Source organism: Protopterus annectens, chromosome 5.part1, assembly GCF_019279795.1.
Source record: "Protopterus annectens isolate FY-2018-M chromosome 5.part1, PAN1.0, whole genome shotgun sequence".
NCBI lineage: Eukaryota > Metazoa > Chordata > Ceratodontiformes > Protopteridae > Protopterus > Protopterus annectens.
In genome coordinates this window covers 538,668,033-538,690,619 of record NC_056736.1, presented here as the reverse complement: position 1 = coordinate 538,690,619, position 22,587 = coordinate 538,668,033, and the positions used below count along the sequence as shown (strand labels likewise).

The 22,587-nt window shown below is 38.1% G+C and overlaps 2 protein-coding genes across 5 annotated transcripts in view; one reads left to right on the top strand and one right to left on the bottom strand.

Moving 5' to 3' along the window:
* PROSER1 (proline and serine rich 1) overlaps positions 1–5,421 on the bottom strand; it is a 781,917-nt gene extending 776,496 nt beyond the window's left edge. For all 4 annotated transcript variants that reach the window (XM_044073158.1, XM_044073159.1, XM_044073160.1 and 1 more), the window contains exon 1: positions 4,977–5,421. In XM_044073158.1, the coding sequence (XP_043929093.1) occupies positions 4,977–5,021 (45 nt within the window). In that variant the 5' untranslated portion in view covers positions 5,022–5,421. The remainder of the gene's footprint in view (positions 1–4,976) is intronic.
* Positions 5,422–5,444: 23 nt separating this feature from the next.
* Positions 5,445–22,587, top strand: part of NHLRC3 (NHL repeat containing 3) — a 244,191-nt gene continuing 227,048 nt past the window's right edge. Inside the window, exon 1 of the mRNA XM_044073162.1 lies at positions 5,445–6,085. Within this exon, the coding sequence (XP_043929097.1) occupies positions 5,993–6,085 (93 nt within the window). The 5' untranslated portion in view covers positions 5,445–5,992. The remainder of the gene's footprint in view (positions 6,086–22,587) is intronic.

The window sequence follows — 22,587 nt, the reverse complement described above, 5'->3', positions numbered from 1 at the left end:
TGATATGAGAGACTTTCCATATGGAAGGGATTGTGTTTTCTGTAATAGTTCTATTTATAAGGACAACTGCAAACCAAACACATAAAAACACAAAGACATACTCGGAGGCTCTAATAAAAAACTTACCAAAACAACAGAGGCTCCCAAAGCAGACATCCAAAAATCCACCACCTCAAAACAAAACACATGCAACACATACTTCAATAAATCAGTGTATCAACCAATCACAGCCCTGAAGGCCAAACACCTTGCCTGATACACTAGTAATAGGTGACTAGTCAGACACACTGATGTCCCGCTGACCAGGCTGAATAAGGAGAAGGTGACTGTGAGCTGTCTATCGGGAGCTAGGATCCGCCACATAACACATACACTCAAGTCACTCCAAAGCAAGTACAAATATGACTCCGTCATTGTCCATGCTGGTGTGAATGACCTGAGACGTACCTCCCTGGACTACATGAAAAGAGACATAGAGGAGCTCTCCGATTATGTAGCCCAGGCTGGTATGACCCTGACCCTGAGCAGCATCTTGCCCTCACCAAGAATGATACCACAATACAAAGACAAGATGATCAGCTTTAACAATTGGCTCATGTACTGGTGTCATTCTATGGGGATCCAATGTCTGTCTGCCTGGGATGACATGTTGGACAAGCCACGCTGCTTCGCAAGGGATGGCTTACACCTGTCACCACTGGGCTTCTGGATATTGGCTAAGGCTCTTGCAACCCCCATAGTGCCTTTTTTAGCCAAGGCTCAAAAGACAAACCCACCTCCTTAGAAAACAAAAATGGAAAAAAAACTAAGGGTAATGCTGCTCAACGCCAGAAGTCTAAATCTCAAGATGCAGGCACTTGATGCACTCCTCAGCATGGAGAACATCGACGCCTGTGCAGTAATTGAAACCTGGTTCAAGGCTCTTGAGAGCACCTCAGTGCTACCAGGCTATACCTCGTATCATGCTTTTCGGCCCCAAAACCCGGGCCGAACCACAAAGGGAGGGGGGAGTGTCCATATTCATCAAGGACACCCACACCTCCAGGTTAGTAGCAACACATGAAGCATCAGAGACCATACAGGTGCAACTAACCATAGGCAAAACTGATATACAACTGGTAGCATGTTACAGACCACCATCCCAATCTCAAGAACCCCACTCAGCCTTCCTGAAGACATTGGAGGATATGAATGTACCACAAAATACCATCATACTGGGAGACTTCAACTACCCAAACATAGATTGGGTACATTATTCTAGCCCTAATACCCTAGCCCAAAGGTTCCTGGAATTCATAAATTCAAATGCACTGGAACAACTAGTCACCTCTCCCACTAGGGGAGATAATATACTAGACCTGATCATCACAAACATGGGGACAAAATGCTCCACACCGGAAGTATACCCCTCACTAGTGAGATCTGACCACAAACTAATCACCCTGGATAGACATATCCCACCTCCACCCCAAGCACAAAAGACCACAGTGAAAAACTTCTCAAAAGCAGAATTCACTCTTCTTAAGACTGAGATGGTATCCTTTAAGCCCACTGTGCCAGTGGATACCACATCCCACAATGCCGAATCCTTCACAAATGCTTTCTATGGACATCTCCAAGAATGCATGGATCATGCAATCCCAAACAAATCCAAGTCCCTCTCCACCAAAGGTAAGCGTCCTGTCTGGCGGACCTCAGCCATACACAAATTGTATAACAAAAGAAGGAAGCTACTGCACGTCAGAGCAAAATCCCACGAAGGGAAGACATCTCTGATCAACATTAGCAGAAAACTACGTTCTCTCATAAAAACATCCAAGGCCAACTTTGAGAGAAAAATCGCTAAGGACACTAAAGATAACCACAAAGCCTTCTTCAACTATGTTAGAAACCTGGGCGGAAACCCTCAGACATGCTCAGAGTTGGTTCACAACAACAAAAAATACACTGAACCCACAGATATTGCCAACATTCTGGCCGACAGGTTCAGTGCAAATTTCTCCCCTCCTTCACCCCCAAAAGAAGAAATACTTATCCTAGCTGAATGTAATCTCCCTGTCATCTCAGATGTCCAAGTGAGAACCGCCCTAAACAAAGCAAAAAACACAGCATCAATGGGACCCGACGGTATCCCGGGTTGCGTGTTACGTGAACTCCAAGAGGAGCTAAACCCACACATAAAAATGCTATTTAACCTTAGCCTTACTTCGGGATATGTACCTGAACACTGGCGTACAGCAACAGTGGTCCCACTCCACAAGGGGGGTGCCTCTACAGACCCTGGAAACTATCGCCCCATAAGCTTAACCAGCCTGGTCTGCAAAGCTATGGAAAGAATCATTATGGAACTCATAAACAGAGGCATAGGTGACCTACAGACACTTGACCCCACCCAGTTCGGCTTTGTAAAGGGCAGATCCTGCCTTTTAAACCTGGTTGACTTTTTCGAAACAGTCACTAGAGCCATTGATGAGGGCAAAGCAGTCCATACAGCATACCTTGACTTGGCTAAGGCCTTCAACACAATACCCCACTCGGGTATCATAGATAAGCTCAACAGCTTAAAAGTAAACCCTTATGTCACTAGATGGGTTGCAAACTGGTTAAAGGACAGAACCCATAAAGTTAAAATCGCTGGAGCAATGTCAGACTTAAAGCCAGTCACAAGTGGTGTCCCACAGGGATCTGTCCTGGGACCCCTCTTGTTCGGCATTTATTTCTCAGATGTTAAAGCAAACATGGGAGTGCTGTGGCTGACAAAGTTCGCAGATGACTGCAAACTAGGCGCCATAGTCGATACACCAGCAGACACACACATCCTACAAAAAGGCCTCACAGAAACGGGCAACTGGTGCCGGAGTCATGGCCTTAAACTAAATGCCAAAAAATGTATAGTCATCCCCTTTGGGAAAAACAAAGTACCCACAAATTATCACATAGACAGCAACCCACTGAGTACAGAAAAAGTAATCAGAGACCTAGGGACCCAAGTCGACAGCGACCTCTCATTTGACACCCACATTGCCAAAGTGGTTAGAAAAACATTCTACCTTGCACACCTCATCATGAAGGGATTCACATCCAGATCCAAGGATGTCATTGTACCCCTATATTCCTCCCTCATCAGACCCATGATTGAGTACAATGCCCCATTTGGTATGTACCTCACCTGGCATTTGCAACAGCTGGAGAGACCACAAAAGTACCTCACCAAGAGGATCAAGGGTCTCCAACGTGTGTCTTATTCTGCCAGACTAAAGAAACTTCAGCTCTATTCAGTAGCATACCGCCTGCTCAGAGATGATCTCTGCCTGACGTACAAGGCTATGTCCAATCAGAATCTGATGGACATGCTCCACCTCAAAAAATCCAAATCCATCAGGACCACGAGAGCTAAAGACTTAAACCTCGGCACAAGTATGAATAGGACATGCTGGAGGGATAGATTCTTAACCCAGAGGCTTCCCATGCTTTGGAACAAGATCCCAGTTCGTATTAGGCAGAGCCCCTCACTGACTCTCTTCAAGAGAAATCTTGATGAGTGGATGGGAGATTGTAAGTTTACCCCAGGGGTCACATCTGTGTCACTGCTAGACAGGGGCACAGTAAACTAATTCTATTATATAAGGGGACCTTCACTGTGTCACTACTAGACAGAGGCACAGCATTCTAAATTTATTCTGTACATTTTTGTACCATTTCATGGGGTGGCAAAAACCACATCACTATGGCTAGGCTTACAAATGCCCCAGGGAAGATAGCCTAGTACTATATTATGAAACTATGGTTGCCAGACATTTCATACAAACAGAAAAAAACATCCAGTTATTTACTCTGCTTCACCCCTCAGGAAGACAAAGGTATGACAGTGTGATAACAATGATGATGTCTTCCATAACCTAGTTAAGTTACCTTTTAGAGCATTGAGCATGGATGTAAACACTGATGCAGTATTCTTTCTGTCGATGGAAGAGCCAACCTAAGCAGCATAGCTCTCAACCTTCCATCTCCAAAATGAGGACACTCGCCTTCATAATGTGGAACAAATGGGCCGAATGTGGAACACATACTAATGGCTTACTAACAACTTCAACTAGGAAGGTCACAGGATGGTTAAAATATGTTGGTTTTACTTATAAAGAAGATCCTTTAATTAATTAATATGATTCATTTCTATTTACCATGGATTTCACTTAAAAAAATTCCTAACACTGAATGTGTGACAGACTCTTTTAATGTGGAACTTTGAGGAACTTCGAGGAACATGAACTTTTTAAGACTTCAAATGAGGTACGTTCCTCGTAATGAGGTACACTTGAGAGCTATGCAGTAAGCAGATCACTCCCATCCATCTTCATTCAACTCCAGGACCAGCCAGTCAAACACAACAAGTCCAAGGGTGTAGTCAGGTCTGAGGTCTAACAGCTTTATGCCACTAAGCTGGTACAAAAATCTAGTCTGCCCACTATCTGTAGTTGAAGAAAAAAAGCGTACATTAAAGTGTCCTTAAACGTGAAAGAAAACGCACCAACCACAGCGCAATGTTATGGGGACTGTCCAGAAACTCGAAAAGTAAACTATTTTTTTATATATATTTGTGTTCATTTTATGCAAAATAATTCCTACACAAAGCCTTCCAATTTATCATCAGTACTGGCAGCCAGATGCAAATGTCACAGAGCTGACCTTTTGGTTTGATAATCATGTTTTACAAAATCAAAGGAATACACAATTCAGTCTAAACCTTACGGGTTCTATTTCAGATAAATGTGTTTTCGTGGAGAGGGCGGCGCTACACCATATACATAATCATAACAAGTAATCACTGACATACCATCGGGGTTTAAAAATGCTGAACGCAATTTAAACTGAGTGCCAAAAATCAAATGTGATTCATACCAATACCACGTGTTAGGGAGATTGAGGGAGGAGAGATGGTTGTCAAATCAGAAAAAGAATCAAAACAAAAACATTACCTTTCTTACTTCGTCTACCACAGTCTCAAATGATTTTTTATCCATTATTACTGCGTTTACTTATCCGGGCGAGTCTTGATAAATATATTGAAATAAAACCGGGACTGTCATTCAACTATCCAAATGTTTGTTTTATTTAACATTAAAAAGGGGGGGTATATAGGTTTCCTCACAAAGCTTTCTCAACTGCGACGTAATGCTTGTAAACACGTTTCCATTTATAATCCCATGGGAGTAAAGAATACGTTTCTATATAGAGCCTTTATATAAGGATCACTGGTTTCACAGACTAAACTATTCTGGGACGTAAGGAAATTTGTAAATAACTGCAGTGGTCCAAGGCCTGCGGTTATAGCCACGTAAATCGGTACCTAATACGACAAAAAGTGCCATCTACCACCGAGATCAAGGGTGAACTGCACATGACTGGCAGGAAGAAGCATCTGTTTCACTGACTACAGCGATGGTGTTAGGATGTGAATAGGAGACCTAAAGGGAGATTTTTAACGGCCGCAAACTTCCACTTGAAGCTATTATAACTGCATGGACTGTTCAATTATTCTTTCACCGCAGTGATATTCTAATCCATTTGTCGTGTGTCAAATTATATCACTAATATTAAGTGTACAATATTTCAATAAGGGAATTAAATAGTTACACACTTTGGTGAAACCCCCCCTTTGACAAAACGCTTCAGAAATTGTAGTAGTGGTCGCGAACTGATGACGAATACACAGATAACTTGACATATGTACCAATTGCTGAAAAGCAAATGCACATGCTTTGCTTGTTTAGAGGCAGTTTTATACAATGAGATTTTAGTCTAACGTATAAGTAATGCAAAGCAAATGTTTTCAATTGCTAACATAAGATCTCATGTGCTCAACGTCTCTTAAAAGTCACTACTACTTAGGTTGTTTTGCGCAGGTGCAGAAGGGCGGTAACTAAAAGCTGTTGCTGTCTGTCATGGGATTAATGTTTGCAGTACAAACAGTAGTCTAGCTAAAACAGTCCAAATGAAACTGAGAAGCGTTTTATTCCTTTCTGTGTTTGCAGTTTTGGTAGTATCGGTGATGTTTGTTTTCCACTGTTATGAAATAGATGACAAGGTAACTTTGTTATTATTAGTCTCGATGCATCAATTGTATAATAGAATTCGTAATCCGTTTTGTTTACATAGGTGTGGTGTAGAACTCTTCCTCATCTGTCATGATATTTATGTGTTTCTGTAGCTATTTATTTTTATATTTTGTTAAGTGTGTAAGGAGTTAGCACAACAGGATATTTATATCTTAACTGTTCCTGATTTTGCTTCAGAAAGAATTTTGATCTGCCCATCCTAATTTCTCTGAAATTGCTAATTTTTGTGAGAGGAAAATACTTATTCCAATTCAGACATGCATGTTAATTCACATTATCTGATTCTATCGTCTTTTGGAGTTAATAGACGTAACATTTTAATTGTCCCGGACACTGCAGATAAGAGGTTGTAGTTAACTCATTTTCAAAATTTACTGAGCTTCAATTAAAGTAAAGTAGCAGCTAAACTCTGATATATCAAATAAGTATAATTGGGCATGCCTAAAATGTATCAATTGAGATCTAAAATCCATCATTAAATCAATTTGTGATGACCTTGTATCAGATTAAAAAAATGTAATCTCTAATTTGAATTAAGATGATTTTTGTTAGCTAAAGTTCTACTATTTTCTCTGAACTATTTTACCTCCTCCAAAAGCTATATAACACTGTGTGACATAGTTATCTGGTTTATTTTACCACTGCTTGCTAGTGAAATGCCCAAGAAAGCAACAGAAAACTGTTACCTGTTTTAGTTTGGTGCAACTGTTCTATAGTGTGAGACCAGATAAAGCAAGAGAAAAGCTTACCTGTTGTACTTTGTTGCATCCACAACTGTTAATTATTTTATTTTGCTGTATCCATTTACTAGTATGATATTTGGAAGAGAGAGGGCGAAAGGACTGTTATCTATTTTTGTTATCACTACAATTTGCTACTGAGAGACTTTGAACTATTACATGTTTTGATTTATATTGTATAAGTTCACTAGAAATAAAATTGTTGTGGTCTCAAATATATTGGACTGTAGTAGATTGCTACATTTATTTGTTTTTTATATTTTCACCTGTTGTTGATTTTATCAGTTAACCCACTTTCTCTCTTAAGGTTTTAGAGTAAGCATTGTTTTACAGACATTAAAATGCGTGGGCTGTGTCCTGTTTGTTACATCTCATGGATAAGGCTGGCAGTTGAAGTTGTGCCTTTCAGTAACTGATTCTGTTTGTTGCCTGATGATTCCCTTACAGCAAATGCTTATGGTAAAAAGTTTGTGAGCTAAGAAGAAAATGACTACAGCTGAAATGCCACTCCGGACCATTGCTATTATCACCAAAGGGGTGATGCTGGTGGTGGTGGTAGTAGCCAAAGCAGTGGCCTTACCAAGACTCCTTAAAAGTCTCATAATTTGAAGCTTATGTAGTAACTTTTAAAAGGACTGGCAGGGAAGGGAGTGCTCTTGGTTGGCACACATACTGCCCTAATATTTGACAAAGGAAACCTTCTGTGTGTACTTGCACGTTCCAAACACCAAATGTGCTGACTTTGTCAAGGTTAAAAGAAATCTATTGACCAAAGCAGGGGTAACTACAGAGACATAGGCCCATAAGTACCACAAATAGATCATTTCTGAATCCATTATGATACAAACTCTGTTATTTGAATTGGAATACCTGGTAAATACTGGTTAGATCTTGAGGGGCTCAACATTAAGGAGAGTATTCTAGAAATTGTGGGTACTGCCAACCACAGTTAAATACTGTGTATGTCAGTCTGACCCCTGGAATATAGTTTATGACACTAGTAGAGAGGGGAGAGAGACAGAATACTGTGTTATAAAACCATATAAAAAATACTAAGAAATGAACAGGTCTGGAGCTAAAGCAAAGGGAACTTAAAATTCTTTCTTATGCTTTATGTGTGGAAAGTAGGGCCACAATTCCAAGTACTGCAGGGGGGGGGGGGTGGGCAATAAACCCATGTTCAGTCAACCTGAGATATGAAAAGGGACTGTGAGGACATGAAATGTGACAGAACCAGTACAAGGCTTATAGAAATTGCCTTCTGTTATTGTCCTGTGTCAAAATGCAGAATAAAAGTAGATGAGCAAGTAACACGTGGGTTTCTAGATTCTGGAAGCATTATCAATTTAGTCAGGGCCTAGCATCTCTGTCAGAAAAAAAGCTCACTCAACCAGCTCCAGCAAAGTAGTCTGTTTGAAAAAGTAAAACATGCTGCCGGAACCCACAAGTGAAAATATGAACTCTGTTTGGGAAAGTTCTTCAACCAGTGGCCATAGTGCCGTATCTTGGACTTCCCTTTCTTTAGGGATCTCTGGACGGAGGGTAACAGTAGGGGGTTAGGATGGGCACTCCGACTGGAATACAAACAGAGAGCCCCATAGGCCAGACAGAAGCTTCCACTACCCCAGAAAGAAGCCCAAGTGGAGTGAGACACAACCTACAGTGTGATGGTAGATGGTTCTAGACAAACGACAATATGGGTCAGCTTATCTAAGGAGAATGAGAACCATAGCAGCGTCAGGAGAAGATGAGTAGATAAGAAAGAGGCAAACACTCTCAGAAATCTGAAATAGGGAAAAAGTCTTTGGAGACCTGAGTAAGAAGTTTGACACAGCTGTTCCTGTATTAAAAAGTAAGGAAGGGTCAGTAGGCCCCCCCCCTTCCAGCTTCCCCATAATTTGAAGTTCATAATGGTTTAACAAATGAGAATGAGTAAATCATACATCAGTTGCTGGTACACAGACCCTTTAGGGCAACAGTAATGAAAATGACCCGCAACATGTCTTAGGCAGTCAGTTAGGCATGGATAGGACCAGACATCGGGTGTTATCTTAGTAATTTTGCTCTGCAGTAATAAATGCATTGGTGCCAGTTGTCTGGAGTGTCATAAGACATCAACAGATCTGGTCTTTAAAAACTCTTTAATTCCAGTGTCCGTTGTCCCTGTTGAGAAAAGGACAATGGACATTGTGTAGCCCCTAATCAAGTCTATTAATGAACTCCAGTACATTCTGGTTATATTAGATTATATTCATTGTTTTCTTGAGGCTATTCCCCTTTGGAAAGCCAACTCCATAGCCAAGGAGCAAACACCATTATTTTGGAAGGTAGGAATATCCAAGGAAATCCTTACAGACCAGGATACTGCTTTTGACAGTTATGAGGCATTTCTGTTAAACATGTCCGGTAAAACAACTCAGAATGTCTGTTTACCATCTTCAAACTGATGGGGTAGTGGAAAACATCAATAGAACCTTAATATTCGTACTTAACAAGGTAGTGAAGACTGATGGGAAACTCTGGGACCGACTACTATCCTACTTAATGTTTTCCATGACTGAGGTCCTTTAGGCCCCCCCCCCCAGCTTTAGTCCCTTTGAACTGCTGCAGGGTTCATGCCGATGAGAAGCTATTAGACATTGTTAAGGAAATTTTGGAGAGGAAGAAGCCCCTTTTGGAATATTCGGAGCATTAAGAGAATTTACTGGAAAGAATGAAACAAATCATACCCATTTCCCAGGAGCATTTAGTGAAGACCCAACAGATCAAAAAGGTGTTTATAAGCAGATTGCCCATCTTAGAAAATCCCAATTAGGTAAGTCTTAGTCCTAATCCCTGCAAGTGAGAACAGGTTCCAGACCAAATGGTAAAGTCCTTATGAAATCCTCAAAAAGTTTAAATGAGGTGAATTATAAAGTGTGACATGTCACTCTGAAACAAATCTACTACATAAATGTATTTAAAACCTTGGAGAATGCCACAAATTAATGTAGTAGGAGTGGGATCAGGAGTGGGTAACGGTCTCTACAGGATCCAAAAACAAGTGGTCTGATTTCTTTTTACAGGAATTAGGGTATTTTGTCCCAATTTACAGTCCTCCCTGATTACCCATCACATAGAAATTATACCAAGAGAAAAAGTCTCAAACCCTGTACAAAACTGGAAGGTGAAAAGTAACCCATACGAGAGGAAATTCAGAAGCTGTTAAAATGGGGGTTAATAGAAGAATCAATGAACGAAAGGAACAGCCCCATTGTACTAGTGCCAAAACCAGATGGTATTTTCCTGGTTCTATAATGACTTCTGGAAGTTAAGTTTATCAATGCTCAACACTTACCCCATGCATAGTTGAACTAATGAAATTACTTTGTAAGGCTTACTTTCTCACTACCCTGCATTTTAACAAACACTACTACCAAATCCCTCTGTCCTAAACAAACAAAAAATGCATTCTTCATGGAAGAGGGTGTCTTCTATGACACAGTGTTGGTCTTTGGTCACCACAGTGTGGGTCTTAAACCTCATGAACCATGTGCAGCTTAGTTTCATAGGTTAATTGGTGTATACTAGGCAAATGACCACTGGGACCTTTATAAGTCAAGCCATAAATCCCACAAGCTATTGAGCCTTAGAAGTTATTTTGAATGGTGTATGCAAGCTAGAGTATGAATTACATGCTGCTTTTGTCCATTAGAGACATGGGTGCTAGACCAGAGGTGAATTTCTGATTGCCCATCCACTGGTCCAGGATACACTTGAATAGGGTTAGGGAACATGTGGATGAGAAGCATGCCCCAAAGAAAGGGATTTCTTTGAGATACATACCTGTCCCTCCAGCATGTCCTATTTATGTTGCAAGCTAGATTTAAGTCCCTGAATCAAGTAGTTTTGATGCTGTTGGTTTTGTGGATATGCAAGCAGTCCAATTGAGTGGAATCCAAGGATTTTTTTATGCCAGACATAAATCACCTCTCAACAGTCTGTAGGAAATGGTGTACAGACAGAGCTTTGAGGTGATCTGCTCAGGACATGCTGTTAACGCCCTATATTCTTTTTGTTAGGAACCTCTGTGGACATTCCAGTTGCATGTTCCTAGTCAGGTACCTAGTGAAGGGGGCAGTTGTACTCGATGGGTCTTCTGAGGGATGAATATAGTGGAACAATGATATCCTTGAATCTAGATATTATGCCTTTATTTGTAAGTTGAGCCACATTGAATGATTTCCTTACTACTTTAGACATGTTTTGGTTGAAAGGATAGGTTACTGTCTACATATGCCCCCAAATCCTTGACTACTGGGTCTACTTTTAGGGTTTGCTGTCAATGAGGTAGTTTTCTAGGGTGACCGACTTCCCAAAGCGTACTGTTCATTTCTTAGCAGTGAGTTTTTAGCCATGTATTTGGCACCAGTCATTTGTCTGTATTAGTCCTTTTGTGTAGGATGTTAGTGCATTGGGGGGATTCTGTGACTCTTCTAGTTTGCAGTCATCTGCAAACTTGGTCAGCTAGAGGCCCTTGACATTGGTCTTGACTTCTAAAAAATAAATAGCCAAAAGGAAAGGAACCAGTACAGAGCCCAGAGGGATTCCACTAGTGACTGACTTATTTGTGGAGGTAGTCTCCCCTTTCCTAACTTCCTTGATCCTCTGTAAGAGCCAGCTGGCTAGCCAGTGAGTAACATAAGGGTTTACATCTAATTCTGATAGTTTTAAATTCCTTTGTGAGGAATTGTATCAGATGCCTTAGCCGAGTCAAAGTAAGTAGTAAGCACCATTTTGTTCTCGTCTATTGTCGTAGTGACTTTTTCAAATAAGTCCACCAGTTTAGTAGGCATGATATGCCATTGACAAAGCCAAAGTGGATTTGACCCTGTGTTTGAAGGTTTCCTATATCACTATTAATAATTTCCATGATAATTCTTTCCAGTTCCCAGGGTCCATTGATGGGCTACCCTTGTGCAGCTGTATGACTGTTGCAGTCCTCCATATGTGTGGCACAAAGCCTGTCTAGTTCTTATGTCACTTAGGACCTGCTCACTATTGATAGTTGGGGGGGGGGGTGCTTATGCTTGATGTTATTGCCTAGAGGTGACTGAGTGAGGGAGGAATTTAAAATTTGAGCTGAATTTTGTTGTTCAGCAGATTTGCTATGTCTCGCAGCTATATGATTTGATCCCATTTACAAGTTATGCACACTGTCGTGTAATGTCTTTTGAGGTTTTGGACATTAGAAAAAAGAAAGCTTTGTAGTTGTCCTTGACCTGGGAGGCTATTTTGTTTTAACACGTTTATTGAATTATCACACAAGACTTAGGCAAACATACATTTAGAAAAAAAAACATGCTAACAGTTACAAACACATATAACACCATAGTATACATTCTTTTATACAATTGTCATCAATTCAGCATTACATAAATTGCTCCATTCCAGCCTTCCCTTAAATTTCACTCCTCCTCCAAAACATTATATTGTACCCAAAATTTCCATTTTCTCTGCAATTTGCTTTTACCCTTTTCTAAAGATCCCACTTCCAGTTCCTTTATCTCATTTGCAATATTCACTACTTCAGCTGGTTTAGACTTTGATTTCCATTTTCTAGTAATTATGTTTTTTTTGTAGCCACCAAAATTAAACTTAACAAGGCCTTACTATGTCTAGACAATTCAAATCCTGTATCCCAGCTCAATAAAAAATTTCCTTAGATACATATATTTGCATGCTGAATGTTTCTGACATAGTGTGCTGTAGAAGATTTTTGAAGTCTGCCAACCAATTACACTCCCAGAACATATGTTCCCAGTAACCTTTTTCTTCCCCATCACACCTCCAACATTTGCCATCTACCTGAGAAAAACTCTTTGGAGTCTGCTTGGGGTATAAAATGCCTATACAGATATTTCCAAGGAAAAATCCTAAATCTTCTAGACTTTGCTGCATATTTGAGAGTCATACATATGTACTCCCATCGTTTCTTTGTGAATTGCTTATCCAACCTCTCTTTACAATCTTTTCTAACCTCCTCTGATTCCTTTATTGTGCAATATTTTATATGCCATATTAATTATCTCTTTTTTAAGAACAGCTTCTGCTCTAGATTCAACTAAAAACTCTATCCGAATAAGTCTTTCACTTAGGATTCCCTAATCCCTTATTTTTGCCTATACTCTGATATTAATCCCTGATAGGCCAGGTAGACATTTCTTCCCGCTTTCCATTCTGTTACCTTTCCCTGTCTAGCTATTACCTTCCAATATCTTTGTTCCTTTGCCAGTTTTCACAAGTAAATTCCAACCCCCACTTGCCTATTCTCTGTACCCAAAATTGCAGTCAAGTTCATATCAATCCATTGAAGGCAGTTTCAATGAATGCAAGTAAAACAAAACCAGTTCACCGAAACTGCTTTCAGCAAACATTGAACCTTTTTTTTTTTTTTTTACAGGGGCAGGTCCCAGTGTAGGAAGACACCCAACACAATCCCCCAGAATTATGTATATCATCTGAGGTCACACAACAGTGAATAAAAAGGCAATCTCCAGTTTTGTCAAATGTTTCTTTGAAATCACCTTCAGTGGAGTGACCTGATCCCACTGCAGTCATCCCTATCAGTAGAATCTCCTTTTCCCATTCTTGTGTTGGCTTAGGTCTTAGAATGCGTTCTGCTATTTTATGAATGTAATATTCTGTGTAGCTGTTGTTGTTACTGTCCTTAAGGATTTGCATCCAAAATCCCACTCTCTCTTTATTTCTTGAATCTCACTGCTTCATCATCATCCCTTTCCACTTTAAATTATAACTTTCTGCTTAGATTATGTATGTGAGCCTTAACTGTGTACCTCTAAAATTTCCTTTCATATTGGGTAATCCTAAGCCACCTTGTCCTATTGGAAGAGGTATCTTATCATACTTGACCCTTGCCCTCTTCCCTTCCCAGATAAAGTCCATCAGCACTTTATTAATTACTATCCACAACTTTTCCTTGATAAAAATATGACTGACATGTATATAAAATATAAATGCCTGACTGTTAGACTTGGGGTATTTTTAGTGAGTTCACTGCAGTACATTAAGGTAGAGTCATAGGCCTGAAAATATAGAGTCAGACTTGTGTTTTCATGTATACATTCAGTTTCAGGGAAAAACAGTTCATTAGAAAGGAAAAGATAATCTTGCTGGCTAAGCATGAGATGTACAGAAGTAACAGTTTAAAGGGAGAGCTACAGAATGTTCCTTTCTTGAGGGAAAGATATGTGTACTTGCAATGGAATGTAAGATAAAAAGTAGACTGTAAGGCACATGCAAGACAAGGCTTGGAAACCAAGGCTAAAGAGGTGTGTAAAACATTACAGGTTTTTGATGTTATTAGGATATACTTCAGACACGTTCATTTGAGTCAGTTAGTTTTGGGACAGGTAATGATAAAGGTCTTTGCAGAGCAGACACTTGAGCATGAGTACAGAAGTCAGGTTAAATATCCATACTATTCAGGAGGAAAACTCTGTTTCAGTTGATATTCAGAAGAATCAGAATGTACATGCTGAAATTTTGGATATGTTTATCAGCACTGTTACTGTTATCCAGCATTCCAGAATTTCAGACTGTTATTGTTTATTTGTTATTGTTTATTACCACTGTTATTGGAGACCATATTCAGATATTGCTAACATCTAAACCGAATTACAGCGCATGCAGAATCATTCTAAAAAGTATGAAACGACTTGGCCCATAAAGGAGAGACTGGCATCTATTCAGCATAAGTTTGGGTAATTAACAAATAAAGACATTCATTCCAGTCTCATTTTAGTTGTTTCCATTTAATTCCAGTATGCTGCACTCTTATCAATTCTTACAGTAGCAAGCCACCATGAATGGGGGGAAGCAGTAAAAGTAAGTCCCAAAACCCCATAGCAACCTTGCATTAGCAGTCAGACTGTCTGTTCTACAGAGCCAACTACGGAGCAGCAGTGCTTCATTCAAAGCAACTTTGTCAGCAGTCAGACTAAGTGCACCAGTGTTCATTTGGAACACTTCTTCAGAACTTCAGCAGAGACAGCTGCAGTGAGTAACCCTTTCAAGTGCAGCAGCCAGCTTAACCTCAAGGTTTAATTTTTGCAGTATATATTTTTTATTTTATGTTTTGTTAACAGTTTAAAGCGACACTTTTTCCAATCTGTCGGTAACTACACCAAACGTTTTATAACAGACTTTTCAGCACGCCAGTGATTTTCCAAATGGGAGATTGTAAACTCCATACAAAATAAGGTCACCGCTGACAGAACTATAGTTACTTCTTACAGAGCAGACCTTTCGGTAAGACAGCACTAATATTTCTGATGTAAACTTCATACAGAAAACAGCCAGAGCAAACGACGTACCCCTACATACAGTAATTGGAGTTGTTAGATTGCAGAGCACCAGTGTTTAAATACTACTTCAGGAAAAGCCTAAAAGAACATCAACAGATTAGCACAATTCCAGAAAATCTACAGCCTTCAACAGTGTTCCTTCAGAATATAAAAAGACATTATCCAGTTTATAGCAGCATATTTCCCCATCTGCACAAACTTTCAAGTTTCCAGTGTGACATCAGACAGCCAAGAGGGAAGAAAAAGTTTAAAAAGCTGCAGATGACGGGGCATGTTCTTCCATAATCATAAAATTATCTAAGACTTGATATGCACTTTTTAGGTAAAAACTCAGAAAAGTTTAAATACATCAGTAAAAGTCATTTTTGCATATTTCTTGTATAAACATGTCAAACAATACTTCTGCAATTAATACACTAGTAAATGTTTGGTTTAACATTAAAAATTGGGTAAAACGGTCTAAAAAACTGAGTTCCAGAAATGTTCATTTAAATTTAAAGGTTATTAGTTCAGGAATGTTACATCTTTCCAGACGCAAAAGGGTTAATCACAGAAGCACACTGCAACAGGCACACTACCTCATCATTCACAGAATGAGTCAGCTTCTGTTAGTATGGTTTCACACTTAAATAACAAATTCTTATTTATAGTCTTCAGAACTCAGCATAAATACTACAGCATATATAATTCGATACAGAGTTAAGTCGCAGTATTGCAGCAGCCAGCTTAACTTTTTTGCAATAATATATATATGTTATATATATATATATATATATATATATATATATATATATTTATTTTTTTTTAACAGTTTAAAGTGACACTGTTTTCCCAACCCAAACATAAAGCAAATATTTACAATGTCTCAAGTTCCTGTTGCATATGTTCAAAATGCTATAAATTCTTGTTTACATGTAATTCAAAGTACAGAGTTAAGTAGCAGTATTGTAAATACATACATCAACATAGTTAGTGTACTTAACATGCAGATTTCCAGACCAACTAGAAAGAAACATTTGCTTCATCTCAAGTACATGTTTTTTCAAATACAGATGTTCAGAATGTAATAAATTCTAGTTTCTTGTTTTTAGAAGCCAGTGCAAATATTACACTGAGGGGGGATAAGAGTAATCAGAGTTCAGATTTTAATCAGTTTGATAAAGTAAAGGCAAGCATAAACGATATATAGATTTCAGGGAAAGTAAAGGAAAAATGCATACCTTACCTCAAGTCAATGTTTTTAATAGTGTTTCACGGAAAAATAAAGGGAAAAAAAAGCATTCCATAGCTCAAGACAGTGTTGTTGCTAATTCTACAAAAAAGGATTTTTTCACCTTGTCTATAAAGTGTGTGGGAGACAAGTACCAGATTATCTATCTGTCATTGTTTAAGGTTGAAAGAAATGACAATCTTTTCATTGTTTACAGACAAATTATGGAATAATGTACTGATTACTACAGACAAATCAATTTCGGTTACAAATGGATCTTTACAAGAGGAAACTAATGCAGTTTTGTCAGAACTGAAAGGGTCAAAGATTACATCAGTTAACAGTTCGAAGTGTAACCGCTCCATACTAGGTATGGACATGTCATCATAGTTATATGTTGTTTTAGACTTCAGTAACAAGATTTTTTTGGAAAAATAAAAATGCTACGGTATGTACAGTAGTGCACACAGATAAAAATTTGCATGCAGTAAATTGTGCAGATGTATAGAATTTAAAGAATTGGTTACGACAGGAACATGCAGATTTATGGATTAAAGATAAAATAAATTCCAGTTCAGCTGACACAGCTGAAGTGGTCAGAAAGACATATTGAGTGTGGCCAGTGAGAAAAAAGGGTAGCAGTTTGTGTAGGGTATATCAGAAATGACCGTGAAGTTAATTTGCAAAGTAAAGGATTTACAGTTACAGATTTGGCAAATTTAATTTTTTGTGTTACTGTTTTGTTTAACAGACATTATGGTAGTAAAGTGTTGCAATGCATAAATAATATCTTGATACAGACGGAGACAAAAAGGCATTCACAGATATTAAATGATGTTTTGCTAGTTTACGGAATGTAACATTTAAAGTCAATGCTACATTTTGGAAGTGGCAGTACAGTTTCAGATCCAATACAAGAAAAGAGTGGATCATAAATATGTGTCACTAAAGCCACAAGTTCATCTCCTATTGTATAAAGGACAGACAAGTAATCTTCTAGAATCGATCAGTTCAACTATAGTAATAAATATGTCTATGTAAATAGTTCAAAATTGTATATATTTCATGCAGAAAGTGCAGTTTATCAGATTACAGGCCAGCTTAGCAAGATAAATTAAAGGCAGCGCTGTATGCCATAAAACATTGAAGTTAAGTTTCTTAGTGGCATTTTATGCAGTTACACATCGTACTATTTATCAAAGAAAATTATAGATTAACGATAACTCCTTGCAGCATTTAGTAGTACTGAAAAAAATTAAAGGATGTCAACTAATAGAATGGCTATGCTAAGACAGTGGGTGGAATTTCACACACAATAGCATGTTAGGACCTGAGGGTCACAAGAGTGAACGTAGAAAGTTCAGCAGTTAAGATTAATTTATAGAGGTGCAGAAATGCAAAAAAATGTTAAAATATGAATACAGTGTTAGATTACTACTTTAGTTTCATTTGAGGTTATGACAGGAAAAATGGTGCCACTTAGCTTTCCGTTTGATTTAATAATAAAGTTACAGCCTTCCCCATTTCACTCTAGTACATTATCAGTTCAGTTGCAAAATTGCAAACAATGGGTTTAGTTCACTGTAGTACTTTATTAATTTGTTTGCAGACTTTTACAAGAATTTATTAGCAGCATATGTTTATTTTATGCAGAAAAATGTAAATAAAGTCAGTGCAACAAGCAATGCTATCACCTTGTAATAGTTAAAGCTGCAAATGTTATTTTAAATAATTTCCAGGTTGATTGTTCAGTTTGATTTTAATACAGTCAAGAACATCAATCACCCAGCCTTACACAAGAGATGGAAAATGGGAGGTTTGAAAGGCCTGGAAATGTTCTAATGTTTTCAGACAATTGTATAACAGTACTAGTTTTCAGCTTGTTTTTATCTATGTTCAGACAATATTGACAGGAAAAGGTACTAATAGTTTAGTTTCCAGAATATAACATTTACCAGTTTTCAGTCATGCTTTTGTCTGTGTTTAGGTAACATTGGCAAAATATATTCCTTTAGTATGTTTACTTAGTTTCCAGAATATACAGAGCTATTTCAAATGTTCAGTATAAACATGTATCACTTTAATGTAAATTTCAAAGTTCAGAATATGACATTCATACTCAGTTATGCATTCAGTATAGTACAGTTCAGTCAGATTTCAGAATATAACATTCATACTCAGTTACAACATGCAATTACATCACACTTCACATGATTCAGTCAGTTTAAGGGCAAAGTGAAAGAATTATTTGTAACAGGCTTATTAAAACAAGTTATCTAAAGAACAGGTAGTAATAGTTATTCAGTATGCTCGAGGCATAACAGGGCACGTTTAATTTAATTAATTTACAGACTGCAGTACACTTTACATAATTATTGTACATTGGGCAGAAAGTTAAAAGGACACTGACAGAGTATGCAAAGGTATAGATCTGAAATACAGAAATTATAGGTTTTAGTAAACCATTATAGCTCACAAATATTTACAGGATATTTAAGGCACACATTTAAAAGGCAGACATCTATGACAGTGCATAGAAAAAATTAAAAAGGTAAATAGAATTATTAAGAAATCTAGCTGAAAATGTGCAGACCCAAGTTAATAAAAGTATATGGTAATTAAGTAATTATGCTGCAAGACCAGTTATAATGGATTGGGATTTATTGTGCACTATCGCAAATAATAAACTAAAAATATCAGTACAGGCAGAACAACTTAGAAGATACACAGATAAATATAAAGGAAAAGTACAAAATAAGCAATTTATGATGACCCAAAAAAGTTTTATAGAGAATTGGGAAACAAGGTAAAAGGAATTTGAAAGACCACCACAAAAAGAACTAGATACATTTTGGAGAAGTATTTATGAAGAACATGTGGAACATAAGAAAGATGCTAAATGGATAGAAAAAGTAAACAAATAAGTTCAAAGGTACAGGATATGAAATAGGATGAAGTAAGTAACAGCCAGAGAGATTGAAACAAAGTTAAGAAAAGCCTCTGATTGGAAAAACCCAGGCCCAGATGCAGTACCTAACGTCTGGTTAAAGGTATTGGCATATTTGCACAAAGATTTAGTAATGACTAAAAACTATTTGTATGCACACCCCGAACAGACATCAACCTGGCTAACAACAGGAAAAACAATGCTCCTACTTAAGAGTGAACCTGCAAGCTATCCTAAAAATTATAGACCAATAACTTGCCTTTCACCGATGTATAAACTATACCCTGGAATTGATGCCAACAGAGTTTATAGTAATTTAGAAGAAAACTCAATTATGGCAATAAAAGAAAGTCATATGGAACAAAAGATCATTTGTTGTTAAATAAAGTTATAGTGGAGGACTGTAAAAAAGGGAAGAATCTTAAGTATGGCATGGATTGGCTACAAAAAAGCATTTGACAGTATCCCACATTCATGGATAAAATAGTGTTTAACAATGTGTAAGATGCACCCTACACTGATAAACTACATCACAGCGACCATGAAACAGTAGAAAACCACTGTGCAGTTAAGCCATGATAGAGGGCAAGTTATTATTATTTCAGGGATAAAAATCCAAAGTGGTATATTCCAGGGTGACTCTGTCACCATTGCTCTTTTGCCTTGCCCTTAATCCATTAAGCTGTCTGCTTAAAAGATTAGGTCATGGCTATAATTTGGCTCCCAGAAAGCAACAAAGTGTAAAGACTTCTCATCTTCTCTTTGTCAATGATTTAAAACTGTATATCTCATCAGATGAGGAACTGAAAGCACAACTGCAGGTAGTCGAAACTTTTTCAGATGATATAAGAATGTCATTTGGTCTTGGTTAATGTGCAAAAGCAGCCCTTCAAGCAGGAAAGCTACAGCACCAAGAAAACATCAGTTTGGGACAAGGATGTGATATAAAAGAACTTGAGCAAGAGGGAGTGTATAAATATTTGGGAACTGATGAAGGATCAGCAATAAAGCATGAACGAATACTAATAAAACTTAATAAAGAATATTTTAGAAGACTTAAATTAATCCTGAAAACAACATTGACATCTAGGAACAAAATTCAAGCTGTAAACCAATTTGCTCTTCCTGTCCTAACTTACAGTTTTGGAATGACTGACTGGTCCCAAAACATGTTGGATAGATTAGACAGGAAAACAAGAAGGATGCTTCATACTTATCAAATGATTTATAAAAATCAGTGCATACTAAGATTATATATTCCCCGTTCCGAAGGCGGTATGGGCCTCCTTGAAATTGATTACATGTATAGATCTGCAGTCATGGGACTGCATGCATATCTGCTGACCTCATAAGACCCAAACATTGTGAAAGTTTTGAAACGTGAGGAGAATAAATCTAAGATGACTTCCCTTATTAGTCTAGCAGAAGCATATTGGCATCAAGCAGGAATGCAAGTCAAACCAGAAGTAGGTAAAATCAGGCAGCAACTGAATTTGCCAAAAGCAAAAGAAAGAATATAAGCTAAAGGATCAGATGAAGATGGGAAGAAATGTGGAAAATGCATAAATATAGTGGCAAGTATAAAAACTCCTGAAAGAACCTCATGTTGATCAGGACTGAATGCAGGAATGGTTAAGGAGAGGTGAATTCAAACCAAAAGATGAAAGGTTAATATTGGCAGCCCAAGATAGTGGGCTACGTACACATTGGTTTACAGAGTGTGTTGAACATGTGGGAAAATCAAACAAATGTAGGTTTTGTAAAACAGAATTGGAAACAGTTGCAAACCTTGTTGCTGGTTGTGATATACTAATGGCAGAAGGACTGTATAATGAAAGGCATAATGTGGCAAGACTGTTGCAGTGGGGATTGTGCAAACATTATAATACTGAAGAAGCTGAAAAACACTGGAAACATGAGCCACAAAGCATCATAGAAAATGATGAAGTCTACATCACATGGGATCACCCATTGCCAAGAGTTCAAAAGATAGACGCAAGAAAACCACATATAGTGGTCCACGAAAAAAGACAAAAGTAGCATTGATCATTGAAATCACTGCATCCAGTGACTACAGTGTCTTGCGTACGGAGAGACACAAAGTTATAAAACAATCAGGATTTGCAGGCAGAAGAAAGAGCAATGTGGAAGAAAGATACCAAGACAGTTCCAGTGGTAGTAGGAGCAACAGGTCTTATAAAAAAAGAGTATACAATCATATTTAGATATGTTACCAATACATATATCTCAGTACAAATTGCAGGACTCATTACGGGACACATTGTGGGTGCTGCGAAGAACACTTCTGGCTTACATCAAATATTGAAACAATATTAATTTCATGAAATTTAATTATACTTTGACTTAGGAATGAAGTCCATTCCTGTCATAGTATTAGAAACCCAAAATATTTGGAGAAAGCAAAGAAAACTTAAAAAACAACTTGTCAAATATTTATTTATTTATTTTTATTTTATTTATTTAACATTTGTTGACCAGGAAAGTCTGACTAGGTTCCACAGATCCTGTTTTCAGCAGAGGCCCGGGGAGAAATGCTCCAGATGTAAGAAAACTTACTACCAAACCATTCAAACCATACACACCAGTAATCCAAAACTGTTCTAGGCTTCAGTCAATAAACTGTTAAATCCAGGACAAGTTGTACAGCCAGCATTAAACACCCAGAAACAAAATTGTAAAATAGCCAACCAATTCAATACCCACTTTATGTACAGCACAGTCCTTAACCAACAGGGTGACTAGTTTCATAGTTTAGTACTAGGCTATCTGCCCTGGGGCATTTGTAAGCCTAGCCATAGTGATGCATCTTTCGCCACCCCATAAAATGGTACAAAATGCACAGAATAGATTTAGAATACTGTGCCTCTGTCTAGTAGTGACACAGTGAAGGTCCCCTTATATAATAGAATTAGTTTACTGTGCCCCTGTCTAGTAGTGACACAGATGTGACCCTTGGGGTAAACGTACGATCTCCCATCCACTCATCAAGATTTCTCTTGAAGAGAGTCAGTGAGAGGCTCTGCCTAACATGAACTGGGATCTTGTTCCAGAGCATGGGAAGCCTCTGGGTTATGAATCTATCCCTCCAGCATGTCCTATTCATACTTGAGCCGAGGTTTAAGTCTTTAGCTCTCGTGGTTCTGATGGATTTGGATTTTTTGAGGTGGAGCATGTCCATCAGTTCCTG